A 23,881-nucleotide genomic window follows, 5' to 3' on the forward strand; every position below is an offset into this window, starting at 1 on the left:
TGGTGCTCTTTTCAACTCTGAAGCAGATGGATTGTGTTTATGTAGAGTCAACTTGATTCTTGCCCTGTTTAGTGACTTCATGTGCCAGTGGCTTAACAGCACAGCACATTTGAAAAGCTTTGGGTGATGGTTGACAGCGAGTTTTGTATTGCAGCTTTATTCAGTCCTGTGTAGTAAACTTGGGGATTGCTCTCTGTCTACCACATATGGAGTTTGGAGTATTCCACATATGGGCTTTACTCCATTTATGTTGATGCCATTGCAATATGAGTCTACTAAAATTCACTTACTACTATGAAGTCCAGTAACTAAATGGGTTTCTTGTACTTGTCTAAATGTTTTCTGTGTATAGTAGTTTTAAGATTGTGGCTGTATATAATATTCAATGCAGCTTCAGCATTGAGAGTGTATAAGGATTTTCTTTAATTTATAAGAAGTCTCTTTTTAAGACTAGATATTTGCTTTGTATTTAGTACATTTTTCAGTAGCATCAGCATTTTTTATAATTCTGCCTTGATTTCTTTATTTGGTTCAGGGAAGCTTTTTTAATAAACAAATCCTATCCCAGTCTTTGCTTGTTACATTTAAACTTAGTCTTTAAGGGCTTTCAAACTGGGAATTTTGCTTGCTATGTCTGCATTTTTTCTTTTCCATAAAGTTTCTGTAAATCCTTTGTACATAAAAGTCTTGGATTTAAATGTGGATTCATGTGAGTTTTGAAGTTCTCTGAAGTTATAAAGACACCACACAGGTCAATGTTATCCTGCTTGGGTGTCTCATCCTTGTGAGCCTGTAACTCACAGGGAAGCTGATAGCAGTAGTGTCCTAGCAACCAGGGAGCTATACAAAATGCTTGCAGCACCAAGGAAAAAAATCTGTAATCAACTGCAGTTAAGTATCAGTAAAGTTTAAGGCACTGTTCTGGTGCAATTCCTTCAGGTGCTCAGAATGCAGAGTGGCTGTTGCTGTTTGAAAATCTGAGCTGCCTTTAGTGCAGTGGCAGTGGCACTGTACGTAGGTGTGCTCACCAGAAGCTGTGTATTTATGGAATGCTGAATGTTTGGATGTTAGATAAAAGAAAATTACAGGTTCTGGATTCTTATTGTTCTATTCCACTTCATTTTTATCAAATAATGGGGTTTGGAGCTTACTTTGGAGGGAGATCCTCTTCTTGCTCTCTGATTTATCTCAATTTACAGGGTCTGGAATTTTACCCCATAAGAATCAATTTCACTTGTGGAGGCAGATTTGTGTTCAGTTAAAATCTTTTTCAAAAGTACTTAAACATTTCTGGCTGTGTTCTTGTTTTGTAAGAGTAACTCCTTTATGGATATATTGCTTTGGAACCCCCTTTCTTGACTCCATTGTCAAAGGGTTTTGATTTTGTATTTACAGGTTTTGTAAATATAAACGAGCTGGAGACTGGGAAAAAATAGATTACTTTTGTTAAGAGAGTGGAATTGGTGTCATTTTATGTATGTATTTCCTTTCCAAAGCACACATTTCAAAAAATACAAAAAAAACCTAACCCAAAATTGTATGCTTGTGCACTTGTTTGACCAACCACAGTACTACAGACAGTTGGGAGCCTTTGAATTGGAGTTTGTCATGCTGGTTTCAGTGGTTTGCCAGACACTTAACCTGTGAATATTCTTCTAATTTCCTTTGCCTCAGTGGAAGTAATCTAAATCTTCACACTTTGGTGGTGTGGCTTCAGAAACATGGCCAAGATGGGACATGTGGGTCACCATAACATGCCTGGGATTCCACACGCTCCAGAGATCTGTGTGCATTCACGAGGGTCTAAGATGGGGTGATTGTGCCTGAAAGGATATTTTTTCTTCCACCCCCTAGCAATTTCCCCCTTTGTTTTGGTTTTGTTAGGGTTATGTTGCTTCACCAGCTCTCATATTGATACTGTAGCTCTTCACTGCACTTCGTAGCATTCACCTGTGCTTTGTGGCAGTGCTGGGTTGTTGTGTTTGCTCGTGGCGGCTGTTGCATGCTGTGTGTGCACGTGTGCATGTGTGTGTGATGTCTGAAGTGCTCTCATTTGTTTCCCTTTTGAAATCCTGTCTCTGACCATCCCTCTTTGCCGGGATGGAAAGGGACTGCGTTGCTCTGATGTTGTGAACTAACAGCTGTGCTGAATTTGACACTATTTTCTTTATCAGTTATTGCTTTCCTTTTTCAGTCTTGCTATGTTGTATTTAATTTTATTTATTTTTAACAATTGTAAGCACATGCATTCTTTGACTCTCTAGAGACATGTTGCTGGCTGCTTCAGTCCATTTACATAAACACCAAGCAGGAGTGCCTCATACCATTTACAGGAAGGAGACTACATTATCTCTTAGGTTAGTTAGGATTGTGTAGGCTCCTTGGTAACATGTAAGCTAGGAAAAACAGGTAGCCCAGAGAACTTAGTGTAGATCTTTGAAGTACCAAACAGAAGCTCTTTGACTGATAAGTGAATCTGCCAAAGCTACCTGAATACTACCTCAAATTCTCAGTATGTGGTGTAATATCAAATTTTAAGTAACAGAGGGCTATACATATATATATGTGGCTTATGCAGGCTGATGGTTCTGAAAGGTACTTTTAGACACTGCAGAGCAGCATAGTCCTAATACTACTTTAAAATAGTAGTAGAGGAATAGGTATTTGTCAACATTATGGAAATTTAAAAGGTATATTTGACTTATTCTGTGGGTTGTAACAGGAAGGAAATAGATTTTTCAAACCTGGAAGTCCTTTTTGTTGTCTTTGGCATTGTTATACTGGCATAGGTTAGGCTGGTGTGAGATTTGCTCACTGTGGAGCATTGTACTGACAGTTGCTGTTGAACTGTCTGACAAAATGTCTTGTAATGGAGGGGGCATTTGCAAATACTGCTAAATCCTTGGAGTCCACAGTGGGGGAAAGCACATCAGAAACCTATGGCATTATAGAGCTTCTTATATGGAGCATTCTTGACAGCAATCTTAGAGTACTTATTTCCAAGAATTTTAGAACTTCAAGATGTCAGGAAAAATTTAGGAAAGGCCCCTCGTGGAAATGACAGGATACTCAACCTTTGACCCACGGATCTGAGTCTGCATATCGGCTCTCTCAAGATACCAGGAACTCATTAGGTGCTCTCTGAAAACAGATAGGAGTACAAAAAGGAGTTTGATTTCCAAGCCAGCACGTTAGGTTAACCTTTAGAGAAAAGCTCACTAACCTTCCCTTCACGCTCCCCCCTCCCCAGTTCCCGGAGGTTGCATGTGCTTCTCATCCTGCCAGTGCACTGCATTTCTTGTTTTGCGATTACTTTTGTCTGTTGTCCCTCTGTCCTCAAAGATGATCACCGCACCTATGGCCCGAGGTGGGATGCAAATCAGACCACGGTTCCCGCCTACCACCGCTGTGTCTGCTACACCACCAAGCTCCATCCCCTTGGGCGGACAGCAAATGCCACAGGTATTTACTGGGACAAAGCACATTGTGTCAGGAATTGTGCAAAGCTTCACTGCCTGGGTCTGTAGCACTGCCTTTCAAGCAAGGGGACATTCACGATTGCATCTAACAGTGAACTTGCTGGTGTTACTCAGGGTGTTGGTCTGTTTAGGTTGTGGCTTTTTATGGATCATTTTTCATTTTAAGTAACAGGTTTTCTGAGAACTTGGGTTATCAAATAAAGCATTTTTTAAGTGGCATAGATCTTTATTTTAACATTTAAAACTTCTCCATGTTCAGAATTGATTCAAGTCTCAAATTAAAGGTCCATGCTCCATGAGTGTGCATTTCTGACTGTTGCAAGTCAGCACCGCAGTGTACCTGGCTGCGTTGTGTCCAGGGCCTTGCTTGGCTTATGTTCATGCTCTGTACAGGTGCTTCTTGCCTTATTAGTAAACCTGGCTTGTTTCAGTTTGAGCAGCTTCTTGGCATGATATCAGGGACACAGAAAAATTTGAGCTGTTCTTTTCTTTCATGGTTGTGTAGGAGGAACTGCCAGAAGGATTCCACTTGTACCTGCATCAGAGAAGAACCAGTGTAGGCAGGAAGGCAGCTCCTATCCAGCTGTGGCTGGAAAATGCATGAGGTCAGAGCACTTCATTTCTTCTCAGGAGTTTGCAAAGGTAGTGACAATGACCAGAAGGATTCTGCAGTCCTAGGCAAACACATCTGTTGTCACTTCTGGTTGAAGATGGATGGTCATTTCAATCCAGGACAGTGTGTATATGTTAACTGTCATAAACCTCAGGCATAGCTGTGGAGTCAGAGGGTAATTCGTGCTTTGGTCACTGTAGCCCTACTGTAGCACTGTAGTATATATACTGAGATAATCATCTCCCATTTGAAATATCCACAATATTTGAGGCTTTCCCATGGAGACTTAAATATTAATTTTGCTTATATTTAATATTTGACTCACAGCATGACTTCTCAAGACTGAAGCATTCAGTGCCATAGGGTGGTCTTTTAGCACTGTCATTGTTACTGAGGAGCTTTGATTTCTGACACCAAGTGAACTGGTCATCAGAAGTGTTTTCAGTGTCATGCCAAGGATTATGAAAGTGATGTAGAAGCCTGAACAACTGGTCAAAGCAGAAGAAGAAGAGAAATTTTTCATGAACAATGATTGGTGTGAAAATGTCTCCTGAGCAGGTGCTAGGATGGGTGAGTGAGTCATGGTTTACTGGTGGCCGGAAACATGTTTTGAAAGGCTGTCTGACCTGCCATGTACTTGACAGCTCTGGATCAGCATGAATCTCTAGTACTGTCTGCCAAAATATTTTGTTCAGGTTCTAGGTAGATTAGAAATTAGAAATGTTGTCTTTTACACCTCTTAATCTTGTAAAATGCTTAACTAATGTTGTCTGTTGTACATAACTTGCTTGTCATCAGAGTCCTTGCAGCTGGTCACAATAGGAGTGAAGGGCTGTAGCATATATGCGGTTATTAATCACTCATTTAAGAGCATGTCCTCTCCTTGACTATAGTATCAAAATCCATTTAGATGTGGTGATAGGTAGTTCAGGGTGTATTTTCTCTTTAGGAAAGAATCTTGGTATTGCACTGAAGAATGCTTTTCAACAGAAGGACCAGATGTGATATCAATACCTTGTGGCTATTTGTTTTTACCCCATATGACAAAACAGTCTGTCCTTTTTTTGTCACAAGACTCATTTGATTCTCCAGTGAGTTTATTTGTTTGGTTGGGGTTTTTTGCTTATTATAGTCTTCTCAAACAAAACAAATTGCTGATATGACATTGTATTCCACAATCACCTGGTGTTTTGATTTGAAAGAGAGTTAGAACTGAGAGCCCTTACCAGCCTTATCTCCTGACTGCTGTTCTGTGCCTGAGACTCAGCAAACTGGAGATAGAACTCATAGCTGGGTTTATCTTCCAGGACAGTGTGCTCTGAACACTAAGAGTAGCTTTGATTTAGTGGATGTAAATACAAACTTTTATCATGCAAGCCTAAATATCTTTTGGGCAAGACTTCAGAAAATTAGAGTATGGTGTCATGATCAGGTCACTGTAGAGTCACAGAGCAAATTCATACTCAGTGGGCTGTAGTAGCTGTCCATGGACATGTTTTTATGTGCAGAAATTCATATCCCTCAGTGAAAAAATATGTAGTTGCATTTCTTTGTATCTGTTGAAGATGCAAGGTATACAAATGATCAGTAACCATGGCTTAACTCTGGAGTTGAATGGGTTCAATGGAGTTAAAGCTCTGGAGAGGAGGGGTTTTTCTGTCTTTTGGGTTCATAGCAATTTTTGTGGTGTGTTTGGTTGGTTGGTTGGGGTTTTTTAAGCCTTCTTTTTACTCAGAGTCAGCTGCAAAGAGCATTCCCTAGAAGTTGAAATTTCATGACATTGTTACAATCTTTAATCTGTGTCCTGCAAACAGTGTAGGAACCTAAACCTGAATTCATCTTTAAATCTGTTCTATAGAACAACTGAAATAATGTAGCAAATGAACTGCTGTCAAAGAAAACTAAGGCAGTAAGTTCAGAACTGCCCACTTATGAATGTTTTTGATAATGTCACAATTTTGCCTACTATCAGACATTGGCCTTTGCTGTTCTGAAATGAAGCTGGCAGAGAGCAAACCTGTTGCAAGAAGGAAATCTGTTTGCCTGTGCATGTATTTGAATGAGGAGGGGTAGTGCAAAAAAATTCAATTCATCCAGTGCTTATGTACACAGCAAATGCTGCATGTCCTTTTCGCTTTTCTGCAGCATTTGTAAATTAATGTAAATAATGTCCTTGGTGCCGAATTACACACAGAAACCTAAATCTGGCAAAAAAACCTAATGAAATCTCCTTCCCTCCTTCCCTCCCTCCCTCCCTCCATGTAAGTGTTCAGACATAATTGTGTGTGACCAACGTGAGACACTTAACAGGGGCCTGATGCTCAGGACATGATTAACCACTCCAAGCGGTCTTACTCTGACTTGATGAAAAATGGGTGGAGTATCCATATGGGTAAGTTCTAAATCACTCGCTGCCTAATAGCACATTAAATAGACTTGTGAAAAATCAGGGAATGCTTTTTGCAGTGTCCATCCCAGGTTCCTTCCAAACATGGTGAGCTGCCTGGTGTCAGAGGCAAACTGTGCTTTTCAATCTCAGAAATGCTTTTCCAGCTGTTGAGGAGAGACACGCTGTTAAAGAATCCACCTCCTTTGGAAAACAGTAAGCACAGGCTCAGTAGTTGTTGACTATGGAGAAAAGGAAGATATTGTAGCTGATTTATAACATCATTTCAGCCTCACTTGATCTAGGTATTACCTTTGTGGGAGAGATTGCAAAGGTACTGGGGTTATTGAAGATAGAAAAAAACCATCATAGTATGTCAGGCTGCATTTGATTTTAAACTATTCTGTAATGGATGATAAACTAGTATCTCCAAGCTTAGCAGTTTTGCACTGAGCTGGAGATTGTTTGTGCCCTTTTTGGGGGGGGGACTATGACCTTTTGCATAGCTGCAATGTGATGTACCAAGCAAAGCATTTCCTGTTGTAGTCAATGTGTCCATGCGAAAGAAGACAATGTGCTAAAAATACTCCAGTGTGCTAAATATCATGTCCTCTGGATACAGTTGGATTATTTAGATGGATATTTAACAAAAGAGTGAAGGGCAACACCAATTTGCAGTGCCTGTAAAGTGTCTGGGACTCGTGGACTTACTGGAACTTTCGCTTAAAAATGGTTTAGACTGAGGGAAGAGTTGTTAATTCAAAGATGGTAATCAATGACTTACAGATTGGACACATGGGTTAATGAGCCACAATATATTGCCTCTGCAGGCTAATTCCATTTATCTTTGTATGTACTTATTTACAGCCTCAAGTCATAAGATCTCTGCATGTGCCTTAAACATGATCACTTAATATCTGCATTACTATACCATGCCTCTGCCATTGCACAGGTTTTTTTGTTTGGTTTTAAGTGATTAAGGGGAAAAATGTGTGTTAAAACAAATGTGAGAAGTTGCTCAAATTTGAGTATCATCTAGCTCTGGCACTGTAGAATGTACAGAATAAACTTAGTTGTTACCCCTGGTTTGGTGCTGGAAATGCTCTTACCTGACTTTTTGTCCTTCAGGCACACTTCATCATTCTCCAAAGGTCAGAAAGCTACTTCATTTTTTTTTCCACCCAGCCATTCCATTTGGAGTTTCTATCTCCACCCGGATTTTCAGAACTCAATATTTAAACAAGATGTTGGTGATTTGGCTTACCTAATTTTTTTCTTCCTTCTTCCTAAAGAAAACCAGTTGAGAAGCTACAGTCAAGTCTGACAGACCGTTGAAGACTGTAATTAAAATGTTTAATAAGGAGGGTTTTTTGACTCTTAATTAAGTGGGAACTGTCTTTTCTTCCTGCTCTTCTTTAGTTCTAATAAAGTCCAGGTTTTTCACATGGCACTTCCGACATTTTAATTGCAACATGATGGTTTGGGCAGTGCAAAATAATTATTATACAGTTAATTCAAGCTATGTGCAGTTTTAATGGTTATTTCTACTGAAGTTGGTAAGATTTACTGCCCTGAGAGCTTCAAGAATGATACAGGTGGGAGTGTCCTTATGGAGGAGAAAGGAAACTAATGCTTTCATTTCTTGTAGGCCTGGGGATACACTTCTCTCCACAGGTAAAGCCTTTTAGTTAGGTTCCCATCCTCTACTCCCTTTTGTTGTTACTGATAGTATCTTTTCCCACATTCCAGGTCAGCCAGAACAATATTACCATGATGTCATCCCCATCTCCTGTCCAGCAAGCTCAAACACCCCAGTCAATGCCTCCACCACCACAGCCGCAGCCATCTCCTCAGCCAGGCCAGCCAACTTCTCAGCCAAACTCAAACGTCAGGTGAGCCACACTGCAGCTTTTGAGGACTTCTGTTAATGCCATAAGTGTGAGGTTTTCAAAAACATTCAATATCTCTTAATCAGTTTCCAGTGAAGTGAATGAATTTTAATAACAACTGCACTGGGAGCACAGGGGAGACTGCTGAATACACTCTGAAACCCCCCATTTTGCATAAAGAATCTGTGTATGAAATCCTCACCAAGGCAGAACTACAGTGTCATAACAATGCCTACTAAAATCATATCTGCTTATAGGCTGATGATCCCTCCTTGTCAGATTCAGGTTTGATTTTATGCTTATTTTTCAGTTCTGGCCCTGCTCCATCACCCAGCAGCTTTCTCCCCAGTCCATCTCCACAACCATCGCAAAGCCCAGCAGCTGCACGAACACCTCAGAACTTCAGTGTCCCATCCCCAGGTCCTTTAAACACTCCAGGTAAATGATCTGAGAGCTATACTGCAGACCATGAGTTGGGCTGTGTTTTGGTAACTGTAATAGTTCCTGGGAAACCCGTTATTTTTGGCACAGTGTAAACTTCCAAGAGTTCTATGTAGCAGCTGGCATTGCAAGTAGTGAACATGTCACATACACCACATAACACAACAGCTTGGATTCCCAAATCAAAGTCAATTGAAACCTCTTTTCTCATCACTGAACCATGTAATGGGTTTTTCTAACTTCCCCCATATTTTGAAAAAAGAATGATACTTAATTTAATGGAGCAAGTTTATAGAGGCATTCCTTAGTTCCAACAGGAAGGAATCCTTAGTGACACTGTGCAGTTGTAAAGGACATAACCACTTAATTGCAGGAGCAGGCTGCTTTGCTCCAGAACACCTTCCCAGGTGTCCTCTGGCACTTTGCACTTCCCTCCCAGACACAATAAGCAGTTTGTGATACTGTGAATGGAGGTGACATACCGGCTCCTTTTCATGCCAGTGTTGTATGCTTTGCAGTTAGGAAAGGACCCACTTAACAAAAACTGCAGTGTATTTATTGTATTTATTTAGTGTTTAAAGCATCAGAGTGAAGGCAAGATAAAGACCTAGAAAATGGGTTTATGGAACTTCGGAACCTTTCAGAAAAGTACGGATTAAGTGGGAATTGCTGTTCTGCCCATGGAATATGTTATTTCTACACAACACTAGAGGCTTGGGCAAGCACTTAAAACTATGGAGGGCATCCAGTTGTGGTTTTGGATATTTGACATGAGCTACACTTTGAGATCAAGATTCTGAAACGCGAGAATAATGTTCTGCAGTATCTTTTTTCACCCTGTGACATGCAGTCTTCCTTTTTGCTAGGAAATCCAAATTCTGTCATGAGTCCAGCCAGTTCTGGTCAGTCAGAGGAGCAGCAGTATCTGGAAAAACTCAAGCAGCTATCAAAATACATTGAGCCACTCCGGAGGATGATCAATAAAATAGATAAAAATGAAGGTGAGGTTTCCTATATTTGGCCATGCATTTCTCTGTGTCAGCTCTCTTATCTGCTGAAAGAAGCAGTACTTTGTCTTTTATGGTGACTTCTTTTTCAGGGATTAAAAATGTGAGAGAAAGTGAGCTGTGCTTTCTTGCTTCTAACTAAAGATTTTAGTGTGAAGAGTGGGCAAAATCCTTATCTTTAAATTCTCATCAGTTTTTCTTTTACTTCTGATGATTTTGAAACATGTAGAGTTTATGCTTTGGATATACTTAGGATTAGATGACAGGTCTTTAATCCTCACAACTTTCTTTAGTATTGCCTCATGTTTTCATTTTTTGACAGTATGTTTTATTTCTGTCTGCAAGAATGGAAGCTATTCTTGTAGTCAGTGTTTGTGTTTCTCATACTATTTCAGACAGGAAGAAGGACCTGAGTAAAATGAAGAGTCTCTTGGATATCCTGACTGACCCTTCAAAGCGGTAACGTTTTCTGTCAGTTTTCCCAACTGTTCCAGAACTCTGTTGTTTAGCACCCAGCCCTGTTGCCATTGAGGCTGTCTGTGGGGCTCAGATAGCAGAAACACTTCAGCTGAGGTGCCCATTTTGTGGGTGATGTGGATGCAATTTCTCTTCTTCTGCAGGTGCCCCCTGAAGACGCTGCAGAAATGTGAAATTGCTCTGGAGAAGCTGAAAAATGATATGGCTGTGGTATGTAATGCTTTGTGCCAGCAAAGATAAGCAATTCATTCCAAAAAGTCTTTAAGATTTGGCAGGATTATTTTTGCAGTTTTTATTACTCATGCTGTTAAACCTTCAAGTAAGGTTGGACAAAATAAGAAAACAGGAAAAAATGGGCAAGCATTTGCTTCATGTAAGTCACCTGTATGTATCTTTTAACTGAACTTGCAGTTTCTAGTGCTTTGTGCCAGGACTTGAATAGTTTTTTCTAGGGACTGTGGCTGATTTCAGGACAGCCTTCCTAAACCAAAACTGCATATGGGGTTTTTTTGCTTTACTTCCTCCCTTAATGTTACTATATACAGTTTTGAGAATCATTTGCATTCCATGCATTGGAAGTTTACTGCTGTAAAATTTTCCAGAATTAATAGTAGGTATTTCTATCTTTGGTGATGATTAAAAGAAAAGGGGCTTCTGTTGTGTTTCAGCCTACTCCACCACCTCCCCCAGTGCCCCCTACCAAACAGCAGTACTTGTGTCAGCCACTTTTGGATGCTGTTCTGGCCAACATCCGCTCACCAGTCTTCAACCATTCCCTGTATCGGACGTTCATGCCGGCGATGACGGCGATTCACGGGCAGCCCATCACGTACGTACCACAGGCCTGCTGCCTGTCTTCAGTGCTCATTATTTGAGGAAAAATGATTTTGTAGAAACTATTAAAAGAACAGATGGGTTTATGGATGGGGATGACATAGCTTTTCTTTTTTCACATGTGAAATATTTAACAAGTACAGTGTTGGCACATTTTCACCTGGTCCCTTTGTGGACTGTGTTTTACACAGGGCCCCAATTGCTTCCCCTCGAAAACGGAAATATGAAGAGGATGAAAGACAGACCATACCAAATGTCTTACAAGGAGAAGTTGCAAGATTAAATCCTAAATTCCTGGTGAACCTGGATCCTTCACACTGCAGTAATAATGGCACAGTTCATCTCATATGCAAGCTAGGTAGGAAGAAAGGGGGAAATGTGCAGTTTGGTTCCTCCTTGGGATTCAGAGGCTAGAAACCAAGCTCAATTATGCACAAAAAGCCTACTGCCTGGCAAGAAATGCTCTGTTCTGATGGAAGTGTGTTTGCCTTCTAGATGACAAGAATCTCCCAAATGTCCCACCACTCCAGCTCAGTGTTCCAGCAGACTATCCAGATCAGAGCCCTCTGTGGATAAAGAACCCCAGACAGTATGGTATGAAGATGCTGCCATGACATTTGTTGGGCATGTGTATGTGGCAGTAGCGGGGAATTGTGAACACCTAATGTTGCTCTTTTACTTTAATGTTTTTAATATGATTTTTATGACAACTTCCTTTATGTGTTATCTTTTTTTTCCAGCAGCCAATCCGTTTTTGCAGTCAGTGTATCGATACATGACTTCAAAACTATTGCAGCTCCCAGACAAGCATTCAGTCACAGCACTCTTGAACACCTGGGCACAAAGCATTCGTCAGGCCTGTCTCTCTGCTGCGTAACAGCTAACCTCCTAAATCATGAAGCAAGAAAGGTCTCAACAGCTGCCCTCTTCCACATGGCACTGGAAAACCACAGTGTGGGGAGGTTACTTCAGAAGAAAGAAGCCTTATGTTGTTTTGTTTCTAGGTTATCAGGTTCAGTAGAGAACCTGATGTTAGACTTAGCTTTCGTGCTTTCTCTCTTCTGCCTCTGTGGACTTTTGCCAGTCTTTTCAAATATACAAAATGTGTATATATGGTTCTCAAGACTGTATTTAGGATGAGTTTTTATTGTCTTCTTAGAGAAGAAATTATATGTGGACTTCCATCAGGGAGTCTGGTATAAGAGGGGTAGGGAAAAAATGTCCTAATTTGCTTCAACATTTGCTCAGTGCCAGTATTTCTTTCACACTGTATGTTTTGTGACCTGATACTGCCCCAGAAATAAATGAGCTGCAACTAGAATGTGCTTGCAAACTTCCCAGTGGGTGTAGGAAATCTTTTTGATTATTAGCTTTGCCCAGAGATGGGATAAATTACATCCTTTTAGACATCCCTCAAATATGTGAGGTAACTCTGGATAATTATATAATTATACTTGGGGGTGGGAATGTGGAACTAAACAGAGCAAAAAAGGTATTTTATAGCTTATTTTAAATGCTACTTTGTATAAATGGTTTTTGGTTAGCATGGACCACTCCAAAAGAGTAAGGTTGATGAGGAAGAAGAGATACTAATGTGCACACTGACTTGCTCTGTAAATTCAGTAAATGTGTATGTAAAGCTGGGGGAGGGATCAGCAGTATAAAGGCCAAGTGACACAAATCAATCCAGCAGGCTCATAGCTATTTTTCTTCTTTTCAGAGTCTTTCTGAGGCATCTGGCTTCCATTGGGAGTTAATGCAGTGCACTGAAAATGTTTCTATACTACATCGGTTTGTTTAAACAGAAAAGGCAAAAAACAACATTCTGGAGTAGAACTGGCAACTAATATATTGTGCCTTGAACAATGATGGGCACTCAAGTCAGTCATCATCTGCCTTATTGTTGGGCACTTTTCATTAAAACATTTACCACAAGTAACTCGAATTTAATACATTTTTCATATTTCCCTGTGTCTAAGTTGTTCCCTCTTAAGTTCCTGGTGCAGGAGAATTTCAAATATCAGATGTTCCAATTATATCCTGCCCCCTCTCTCTCCGTACTGTGCAGCAAACCTTAAAGAGTAGCTGGGCTCTCTTACAGTAGTGTCAAGAAATTGCTATGACCTCTGTAAATCCATGTGGTGTCATCAGTTTTAGGATGTTTTTAAATGTGGGTACTTAGTAAGCACTGACTGAGGCAGCAGAATGCTATCAGTATTTTGTACATGAGCTAATGCTTGTTTCTACTGTAATAAATTTATTATTATTCCTGTGTTGGATGCTAACATTGTACTGCTCTTGCCCTGTTAGATACCAGTGTCACTGGATGAGGGTTACTGTGTTCTACGGTAAGTGAAAACTTACAGGCTTTGAAGGTTAGGGGATGAAATCATAAATGGCTCTGTATCTCATGCACCACTGTCCTCACTGTCCTGAGTGAACTGGAAAACCTGGTCAAGAGGTTAGTGATAGGATCTACGTGTGGCATGGCTTCAGTTTTATAAATACTCATGGCTCATTCTTCCCCCTCAAAAAAAAAACCCAAACAACGTATGCACTAGAGTCTACAGGAACACTTTTATAAAAATAAAATTTACACTGATTATCTCTACAAGGCCACATCATTGTTTATAAAACTCCATTAACTTTAGTATTAAAAAATACTTTAGGAAGGTCTGATAAAATTAAAACATTTTAGTCATGGAATCCCAGGCTCATCCTTAAAACATTTATTTTTACAAGCCAGAAGAGGGAGCTAGTGTTCATGTGGTTTCCATCCTTCAAAGAAAAAAGTCATTATTACAGCATAAAGAAAATATCCAATTAGGATAATGAATGTGCAGCCAACTGGCCCAATGTAAAACCAGGATGCAAAGAAGTAGATCATCAGCAGAGAAATCAGAGTCCTGTAGCTGGCCAGAAACCTCAGACTGATCCTGGGTCCCCAGTTCTGGCTTGTTCTGTCCCTCACCACAGGGCTGTACCTGATTTTCTGTACAAGCTGGGGGTTGGTAAGATGGTAGCGACAAAGTCTGCCAACAAAATCTTCCCTGGAGCAAAGCACTTCCATCTGATCAGCAAACTGAGGTAAGAAGCATTTAGAAGTTAGTGTCCTCCTGCAAATACTGTCATAAAGTAACTTACTTTATTTTCTTCATTTATAGAATGAGGATTATAAGAAATGGGGGCTCAAACTGCACTTTTAAACAGCAGAACTGTCTTAGTGCAGACTTGCCTTGTGTTCCTCATACCTAAGAAAATAATTTGCTTTTCCTGTTTTAGAAGTGTTCATTCTGAATGTTACTCCACTGTTCATCAACCATGAGCCCCTTAATAAATCATGTTTACAATGTTTTGTGTAGGAAAAGCAGAATTAGAGGTACAGAAGCAAGCCTCTTACTACTAGGAAATACCCATCTAGACCACAATAAAGAAGGTGGAGTAAGAGCAAATGAAGTGTCATGCATGTACAGGTGCAGTAAAGAACAGAAATGTGCAGTGGAGAACACAGAAGGAGGCAGTGCTGTACTTACCCTTTCGTTGAGCACTGAGGAGAAGCGGAACAGGAGGCGGACAAGAGCGGCATTTTCATAGCTGCGGATGGGCTGAAGCTCAGTATCCCCTTGATACTGCACCTCAAACCTACGTAAGCCATTTATGATCTAGAAATGGGAAAATAAACACCTCATCTTGTAGCTCCCATCTGAAACACCTTTTTACTGGCACCTCTCTTAGCCCCAAGCAAGTTGCACTTCTCTTCATCATAGGACAACTTGATTTTTCAAGAACAACCTAGGGAGTGATATGGAATCGTTTCTCTCTCACCTGGTACCTGCCCAGGGGTGTAAGAATGAGGCCGTTCTCACTTGCAATGCAGTCTGGAAGCTGTTTTTTTCCATTCTCATCTTGAGCTGTCCCACACTTCATCATCATCTGAGTCAGCTGGGCTTCACTCAGCTACACAAGAATAACACAGTTTTAAAACAGGTGTTTGATCTACCCCCTAGTTAATTTACTCCTCACTTAACAAACTCATTAGCATTGGAAGTCTTTTGATAGCCAGCTCAGATACCAAAAACTGCTTAATAGCACCTCAGTTAGACATTAAAATGAGAAGAACTTTTCCAGATTTGTCTGTGCTTTTCCAGTTCTAGAGAAGTGCTCTGGTTTGTATCGCCCTTAGCTCTCAAAGAGTATCAAAGAGCTGTCTCCTAGGGCAATTCTGTGTAAGGGAGTGTGGCTGCAGAGAAATTAATCTGTTATTTTTAACAGTTTGTCCATAGCTGCAGTTGTAGGTTTGATACTTAGAAATTCAGAACACCTAATTCCATCTATATTGAAAATGGGTTTTGAAGCAGTCAGGTAAAGTCGAGAAGATGTTAAAATTTAAAAGCAAGGTCTTTGGATAACTCTGTGACCCCACAAAGTACAAGAGACACAGATGTACATTTGACGAATCCTGACTCTTGTTCTCACTGCACAAGTTCTTAGAAAGATGTTACGTACCTTAAAGATCTGGCACAAATATTCCAGTGCCTTCTCTAAATATTCATCTGTTTTTTTGATGCTGTCCTGCCCAATTTCATCAAGGTCATTGCCTGTGTAGGAACCATTCATGTCAGATGGTGTGAATCTAAACCACGAGAAGAAGGACGGGCTGGCCATTGTCTCTGCAGAATGGTCTGATATGGACTTTGCTGTCTGCTGTGCCTGACAAATTAACTGAGCCAGTTTTAACACCTAAAACGAAAAACAAAACAAAATGGTGTGGGACAAAGATAAAGGATCACTAAGCATCCATAAATGGATAAAACTGTGCCTTGATAGCTGAAAGTGAGAGCAATCCCAGCAAACTCACTCCCTTTAGTGCATATGGATTTGTGCTGACTGACTGTTAGTTGGATTTCCAATAGGGCATAAGCAGTTCTGTTGAAGCATTTAAGAAACCTCAGTGCTGCTTGGGTTCTTTTGATGCTTTTTTTTTTTATTTCTGCTGCTTTGACTTGCTGGTAGGTACTGATCAATCAGAAGATCCCAGTAAGCATGTTTGAGAGGATATACCATATACTGCTCCAAGGCAGCAAGCTGTTACATTAACTTATTTATCAAAGAGAAGCAGATTTTTACAGCTGTGCTGGACTGAGACCCCTCAGGGTCCAGAAGTCACTGTCAGCAAACTAAATTATACAGTAATGCAGGGTGTGAAGTGTTCCACTCTTAACTTCTCCTGACATGGATGCTCCGCACTGAGAAAACATCTGTCAAAGTAGAAAGGCAGGTGACAAGGAGCTTGTTGCTTACCAAATTCCTGACTTCTGTGCCAAACATCTGTTTATACTGGAAGTCCTGTCCTTCCAGGCTGTAAACATGACTCTTCACCTTAAATGAAGCATCTGTAACAGCTGGAGATCGTGATGACAAAAAACTCCCACCAAGAGTGGGGCTCATAAAAAGTCGGTGTTGACGGTGGGGAATAACAAGTTCTGGCTCCAGGAATAACTGTTCTCCTAGAATTTGAAAAAAGCAGTGAAGATGGTTACATAATACTGGTCTTGCCTGGGGAAGGCCCAGCTGCCTTAAAGCTGCTGGCCAACTTTATTTAGAGATTGAGTTCTAAGGGGAAAAAGGCCTTAATTACTGTTTATTATTTACTTCTCTCTGCCCAGAGCAGAAAATGTCAGAGTGCATTTAATGCAGACCATACAAGCAGCATTTTAAGTTTGTAACATTTTTCAACAAAAGGCAGTGGAGAAACGTATTTCAGACATTGATATTTGTCAAATCTCACCACTCCCAAATTTACTGTTTCCTAATTATCCTGAACCACATGCCTGACTCTTTTACTAAGTATAGGGACTTTCAGAGATATACAAAGTTTAAATCCTGAAGTATATAATGAAGTAATACAAGGGTAAGAAAAACTGACAATTGTAATTGTGTAGGTTATTCTTTAAAAAGAAATTGTGGAATGAAATCCATTGTGATTAGAAGAGAACTACAGACTTACTAAACCAACTGACAAACATTAGTGAAGAGAGACTTTTGAATGGCAAAATAGCACGCAAAATGGGAGAGAAGTCTATTCACCTCAGTGCTTCTGGGGTGAGATAACTATTGCGAAGAAAGATTGAGACAGGACAACATAAGATGTCAAAATATCCTTTTACCTTTCAAGATCATTTCAGCTAGATTGGGCTGAGCAAAGACCTTAGCAACTCGGAACACCATGAGGGCATTTTTTGGACTGACCAAGTCTGTTCGAAGAGCTCTGTTCAGAAATCCCACAAACAGCTTGGTATACATGAGTAGGTTTTCTTGAATGAAGGTAGCCCTGTCAAAGTGAGTACAGGATTTGTGAGTACAGCTATTTAGAGACTTGTTATTTTGTCTTTTACCAAATCAGCCACTAAAGGAATGTTTCATACTGTCTCTGGAAAGATTTACACTGAAAACACAACAAAAACGGGTGTTCTAAGAAATCATCTCTAGTCTCATATAGGAATTCACTTCAGGTTGGTGCATAGTTCCTGAAATACTGCTGTTTTACTGAGGATCTCCATGACGGTTGGCTCAGATTACTCACAGCTGCTCCCCTCCTCACCATTTCTCCGAGACGCTGCGAGGCAAAGGCTCTGTGCTTTGTGGTGGCTTTTCGGGTGCATACCTCCAAGGCTGCAAGTAACTTAACCACATCTCAAGAACCTAAGCAAAATCACACATAAACCCACATGAGTGCCAGTACTTTTTGGAGAGGAAGGCAGGAGGGGTTTTTTGTTAATTTTTTTGTTATATAAAGAATTCTACTGCTCTAGAAAAGTGATGTAAAGACCAAGAAACAGCAATAACTAATAACTAGTTCTGTTGAGTACAGACTTAGGTGGAGAAGCAGGTACATACTGCTCTGAAAGAGGCATCCAGAGGCCAGTGGCCAAAACAGTGTTGCAGAAAGATATAAAGCTTCTCCTGGACAAACCGAGGAATCACAACCCTGCAAAAAGATTCAAAGGCAGTCACATGTATCAACTGGCAGCAACTTTTAAAAACAAAAAACCCAACCCTACCAACCAACAACCCAACACACTTCCACAAATGCAAACAGAGAAAGAATTGAGCAAAATTTGTTCTTCCTTAACTGAAACTACTTCAGGCCATTGAATTTCAACTTGAATTATTAAATGCCAAATACTAAACTAACCTTGGCAAGAATCCTCTGACAGCATTTTCTTTTCTCGACAGACTAGGGCAATAGCTGCTGCTGAAGCTGCCCCCCGTCAGTGGATGTGAGAAACGTGATCCATTAGCTCTTGTGTACTTTTAATAATGTACTTCTGTATTTAGCATCAGAACAGCATAATTCAACCTCTCAGAGAAAGCTGAGATTTTCATGGAGAAAGCTCAGCTTTTCAGGGATAAGTTCTATACATTTCAGAGACATACTCATGTACTAACCTTTTAAACTCCTCCAGTGGGCTGGCTGTGTGGGAGTGGGCTGAAGGGGAGAGAGGCTCTGGTTTCAGGCTGTTGCTGAAAGCATGCAGATGTTTCACAAGCAGTCTTACCACTAGCACGTGCTCTTCAGTGGGCTTGAATGACTCCTAGATTCAAAGCAAAAGAGAGGCAACTAATGAGTGTCATTTGCTAAATGCCCAGGGAATCCAGGAAAATTATATTCTCAGATCAAAATACAGGAAATGCTCTCTTCCTTTTAGGTTCTTCACCAAACCTGATTTTGGACAGGCTTGCTCCCCAGGACAAGCTGCATCAATCTTCTACCATCAGTTCACTAAGAAACAGTAGCATATTTGGATTGTAAGAAAAGTTATCTACAGTACTCTAATGCACTGAATTTTGGGCCAGCTTTAAAGAACAGAATAACTTGTAGATTTTGACTTACCCCTTTCTGAAAAAAGAATATTCAGCCTTTCATTATGGCTGTAAGTTCATTGCTGCAGAAGCACAGCAGGTCCTTTGTTTATGCTCATGGCTGGCTTTACTGAGTTCTCCTTCCTATGCTGGTACTCATCAGCCTTACAAAAGAGAATAATCCTAGACAGAGTTATAGGAAGAATAAGAATTGTTTTGAGTCTTGTGAGATCCTGTTGGTTCTAACTCCTCCCTATCCTTAGGGGGAGAAGTACCCTGGGTGGGAGTAGCACAAGGAGTGATGGTGAGCCACAGTGATGTTACTAATGAGCAAGTGAGTGTTTGATATAGCAGGGAGGTGAACAAGGAAAAGAAGAGCTGGTTCTCCTGTGTGCCCAGCACCAGAGTGGGTCTGCTGCAGAATGTGCAGACAAAGCACAAACTCCTTTGCTACTGTCATCTGCTTTAAGAGTAGTGAACTAATCTCAATCCACCACTGAAGGCAGATTTTGAGATCTGTATTCTGTTTCACAGAAGTTGACAAGAATAATGTACATGAAACGTAAGTTACAGCTGCAAATACAACAGAAAGTGCTGGAAAGGTGTATTGGACAATAGCTGCAAGAAGTTTGCAGTGCTTGAGGTGGGGAGGGAGTGTCTGTCTGTGTGTGTCTTTATGTCCTTTCTCAGCAATACCTGAGGCAAAGCAGATGTGTTTTCACACTCTAAGATTTTGAATACACTGTGACATTCACTCCAGGAAGAGATTCCAGGCTCGATGACAGATACAGTTCTGTAGTGCAGCCAGATCTGAGACTCTTCTAAGAGAGGGATAAACCTTTACCAGTTCTAATGAAGGCTGGGCTTGTTTTTGACAGCTCCTACTTGTATCAGCATGTTTTCCACAATCCTGATGAGTTTATGCAAGAGGGTAGAACTCCAAGAATTTGTGTGGTCCTTGGAGTTTGGACCAGGATTTCCACAGCAATTAGAGAGGCTGAGTACTCTACTACAGGCCTTGAAAGGGTGTAATGTTAAAAATCCTAAGCCCCCTTTGAAGGTACCTTTGCAATTTACAACCCCACCCTATTTCAATACATCATTTTGGGTGACGTTAGTAGTTCTTCCACGTAGCAATTCTTATAATTTCCTCTTAGCCTGGATCACCACCATTATGAACATCACTGGTTTAAAAACTCTTTTTCCCCACATGTGTTTTTGTTGTCAAACCTTTTCATACAGGATGGAGGTATGCCATTTTTAATTCTTAACACAGTAATTAGATGAATGTAACAGTAAAAAAGATTTAAAGTAATACTTTCTAGGTTCCTTTCTAAACAGCACCTTGAGATACCATAGCAATTAAAACAAAACAAAACAAAACAAAAGGATTGAAGAGCAGGGAAATGGCATGTAGTGCTAAAGAGCTTTAAAATACGTAAGCTTAGCCCTCCCCATTCCCAAAATGAAGACCCAATGAATAAAGGGCTGAAGTAGGGAAAGAGGAATCAGCAATCTGTTCCAACAGGAATGTTTTTGCATGCACATTTCCTGAACAATCTGCAAATGTACCACTCGTGCTTTTGCAAAAGTGGACAGTCAAGTTGACATTGCCACCACAAATTTAGTATTATCCAATGACATTTCCTTGGCTAAAAACCCCCAGATGTTACCTACCTTAATCTGGGTGACAGCCATGCAAATTCTGATATTTCCTTCCACGCAAAGTTTGCTTAAATGACTACTGTGTGAGAAGCAGAAATCTGCCACTGGAGAAGACAGCTTTGGTGCCAAAAACCAGCATTGCTGGTAAGTGTTACATTGCAAGAATGCATCTTTACAAATAGAGTTTCCAATTAGTCCTCATAACATGCTAGTTTAACTCTTTTCTCCATGACCTTTGCTAATATCTCTCAGTATCTATTTCACCAAAAAATTTAGTGAATTTCAATGCAGTGTTCTCAAATTATAAAACCACACCTTGGCAGAAGAAGCTGCTGTACAGCCAGCACCAATACACTTCGCAGATTATATAATGGAACAAGATTTTTAAAAAGGAAACAAAATGAAAAGATGATAATACTTGGTATGCGTGGAGGGCCTGGTAGCTGGATTGGGCAGGACTACCGTGGTGTTTACTGGAGATACTGAGTCGGTAGTGGAGAACCTCCAGCTGAGACAACAGAAACAAAAAGGAAGGGGGGAGGGAAAAAAGGAGAGAAGAGAGCAAGAGAAAAAAAAAGTGAGAATGAGCCCAAGGAAGAAGGGTGGGGGGAAAAATGAACATCACAAATACAGTCAGGGACAACATATCACAATAACAACTGCAGCCACAGTATCCTCTTTTTTCTAGTGTTCTGTAGATTGATTCCACAGTATTTCTTATCCTTTATCAACTTGGAAATACAACTGGGAGCAGGTGTCAAAAAAGTGGCTGTTCTCTTTGCTATGCTCAGAGCAAGGACTGGTAGGGGATATGGAGCTTTTGCCAAATCAATTTCCCATTTCAGAAGTGAATTGAACTGCAGTAACAAGGATTTACACACTGTTACAGTGTTTTATTAAAAACTGATAAGAGTGCAATATTCTGCACACATTTTACATCCATTTTGAAAACTTTGTCATTTCTTCCTGTTCTGCTGGAGAAGCACAATTTGTATGTGGAAGAAACTCAAATTGAAGTTCCCTGTCCAGAGAAGTCCTATGTCTTCTCTCTACTTAAAGGCCATTTGGGAAGGCTGCAGGTCGTGTGAATTTCCTCAAAAGAGGAAATTACTTTTGCTATTAGGGAAACATTACATATCTAAAAAGGCAAAGACATACCTAGCACAGTGTTATATGCTGATGCAAAAGGCATCTTGCCATAACACTGAAGTATCTGCAAGCCTCAGCCAGATCCCTTCTTGAAGGAACAACCTGAACAGTATTTCTGACAATGATAGTGAAGAGGATACTGTAGCAACAGTGACACACATGTATGAAATTAATGAAAAAACATAAAACAAAAAATGTACACTACACAGACCCCAATGACTGTTGTCAGGCATCTAAACTAACTCTCCAGATCACACCTCTGCTGTCTTTAAACAGCCTCTACCCCATTTCCTCCAGTGTCAGTTTGGCAGCTTTTGGTTTCACACCCTTAGAGTGGCAGGATTGTCACTGCAGGCTCCCCAACAGCTTGGGCAGATCATCTGCTTCCAAACTGACTCCCCTGCCACAGGAATCTGCAACCCCCTGTACTTTAATGGGTGTTCCACATGCAGTGCTGGGGGATGAACACCTGGCATTGGAAGGTCATGAAGCATTACATGAAGTTCTATCAAACTACTTCTTTTTATGGGTTTCTTGTGATAACAGCAGAAGGGAATAGGAAAAAAGATGCTGCACACTTGGACTCTAGATCATCAGAGAAAGAAAAAACAAACAGACAAAAGAATTGGAAAATAGTTGAATTAAAAGGGAAAAACAGTGACAGCATAGCAAATAGCAGCAACCTCAGTTCACAGCAGACCCAAAAAGAATTCAAAGCTATTTACTATTCATGCCCCTGTGTTCTACTTATAAAGGGAAGTCTGTGACAACACCAACAAGGTTTAAGGAAAAATCTATGATTCTCCTTCCCAAGAAAGTTACTTATCTAAGATCTGTCTTGGCCCGTGAAAGCAAACAAATCTGGCTGCTGGACAAAGAGTGAGCAAGTTCTGCAAAACCTCATCCCACCTTCCAATACAGATATGCAGCCATTTCAAATCACTGATGCTCAAACAGCTCTAGATCCAGAACTGGACAGTCACTAATTACCCTTCCTTCCAAACACTAAATGGAAGGCTAAATGGAATCAACTGAACCTGCATCATTATTGATAATTTTAAGAATAAGGTATAGGGCAATCTTGGGTCCCCAGTCAAGGTCTTTAATGCTTGTGTTAAAATAGAACTTACACCTCTGGATGTTCTACTTCCTCATCTGAGGAACTACAAGGCAGACTGCTCTCCTTCAGCCCACCCAGTCTACAAAGTTCAGTTTAAGCATCACAGGCTAATGAACAGTCCTGGCCCCAACTGATCTGGAACCTTTCCTTAGTCCTGCAGGAGAGATCCTTCATCCATTTATGTATGTCACAGGGAATTCCAGTCCCCCATTCCAGTGCTCTACCCCCCCAAAGAATGAAGACCTCCTATTTTACATGTTCACGATTACTTCCCATCAAAGATGAAACTAAAATACCATCAGGGAGTTATGGCCTCAAGTTGTGGCTCAACACACCTTGTGGAGGATCCTGAAGTGCTGATTTCAGAGAACTGTAAGCTCTACCTAGGCCCTACTCCACCATAACGTGGAGAGTCATTGTCTGCAACTGCTGCTCCCTAGTGCTAGAAGAGAGCATCTGAAATACAGAGGGTGAACAGAGGAGAGAAGTTTAAAGCAATCATCATTTCTGGCCTAAGCACAGCGCTTGATGCACAGAGACTGGACAGACAGACAGACCAAAGGTACTTCAAGCAAAGCCTTTCCATCACAGGTGCACAGCCATGCTGCTGGGAGTCCCAAGCGGAGACTTTGCAACATTAGTGAGTTTGCATTTTGACCTCAACTTTGAGAATAAATGACAAAACCCATCACATTTCAGCTCTCCAATGTTTTTCCCTAGCTGAATATAAATGTGTTTTATTTCCTATCCTGTGGAGTGAAGGATAAGAATTTCTCAATCAACTCTCATATTGCACTTCCACACAGGAATAAATCCTGAGTAGCTTTTATTATTTCTCTCCCTCTCAATGAAAGTCCCACTGTGACCCAGAGGGAATTCAGAGGATCAACACTTTCTCCTTCAAATTCCCTTTACATTTATGATGTCTTTAATCTTAGCCTCCCCAACACTTACTTAC

General features: G+C 40.6%; 2 protein-coding genes across 7 annotated transcripts in view; one reads left to right on the forward strand and one right to left on the reverse strand.

Annotated features, from left to right (window-relative positions):
• The window catches only part of MED15 (mediator complex subunit 15), a 26,078-nt gene extending 12,667 nt beyond the window's left edge, over positions 1–13,411 (forward strand). Inside the window, exons 9-18 of one of the 2 annotated variants that reach the window (XM_039560776.1) lie at positions 3,343–3,462; positions 8,228–8,370; positions 8,678–8,805; positions 9,675–9,809; positions 10,211–10,274; positions 10,436–10,502; positions 10,961–11,121; positions 11,318–11,484; positions 11,622–11,720; positions 11,867–13,411. In XM_039560776.1, coding sequence (XP_039416710.1) covers positions 3,343–3,462; positions 8,228–8,370; positions 8,678–8,805; positions 9,675–9,809; positions 10,211–10,274; positions 10,436–10,502; positions 10,961–11,121; positions 11,318–11,484; positions 11,622–11,720; positions 11,867–12,003 — 1,221 coding nt within the window. In that variant the 3' untranslated portion in view covers positions 12,004–13,411. The remainder of the gene's footprint in view (positions 1–3,342; positions 3,463–8,227; positions 8,371–8,677; positions 8,806–9,674; positions 9,810–10,210; positions 10,275–10,435; positions 10,503–10,960; positions 11,122–11,317; positions 11,485–11,621; positions 11,721–11,866) is intronic. The other variant, XM_039560777.1, reaches the window with a different exon arrangement.
• SMPD4 (sphingomyelin phosphodiesterase 4) overlaps positions 9,354–23,881 on the reverse strand; it is a 23,624-nt gene continuing 9,096 nt past the window's right edge. For 2 of the 5 annotated variants that reach the window (XM_039560769.1, XM_039560772.1), the window contains 10 exons: positions 21,073–21,162; positions 18,576–18,721; positions 18,024–18,114; positions 17,728–17,828; positions 17,294–17,457; positions 16,428–16,633; positions 15,633–15,866; positions 14,952–15,083; positions 14,660–14,788; positions 13,685–14,208 (listed from right to left, as the gene is read on the reverse strand). In XM_039560769.1, coding sequence (XP_039416703.1) covers positions 13,882–14,208; positions 14,660–14,788; positions 14,952–15,083; positions 15,633–15,866; positions 16,428–16,633; positions 17,294–17,457; positions 17,728–17,828; positions 18,024–18,114; positions 18,576–18,721; positions 21,073–21,162 — 1,620 coding nt within the window. In that variant the 3' untranslated portion in view covers positions 13,685–13,881. Of the gene's footprint in view, positions 11,189–13,684; positions 14,209–14,659; positions 14,789–14,951; positions 15,084–15,632; positions 15,867–16,427; positions 16,634–17,293; positions 17,458–17,727; positions 17,829–18,023; positions 18,115–18,575; positions 18,722–21,072; positions 21,163–23,881 lie in introns of those variants that run through there. The other 3 variants (XM_039560771.1, XM_039560773.1, XM_039560770.1) reach the window with 3 other exon arrangements.

This window comes from Corvus cornix, chromosome 15 (assembly GCF_000738735.6).
Source record: "Corvus cornix cornix isolate S_Up_H32 chromosome 15, ASM73873v5, whole genome shotgun sequence".
In the NCBI taxonomy this organism is placed as follows: domain Eukaryota; kingdom Metazoa; phylum Chordata; class Aves; order Passeriformes; family Corvidae; genus Corvus; species Corvus cornix.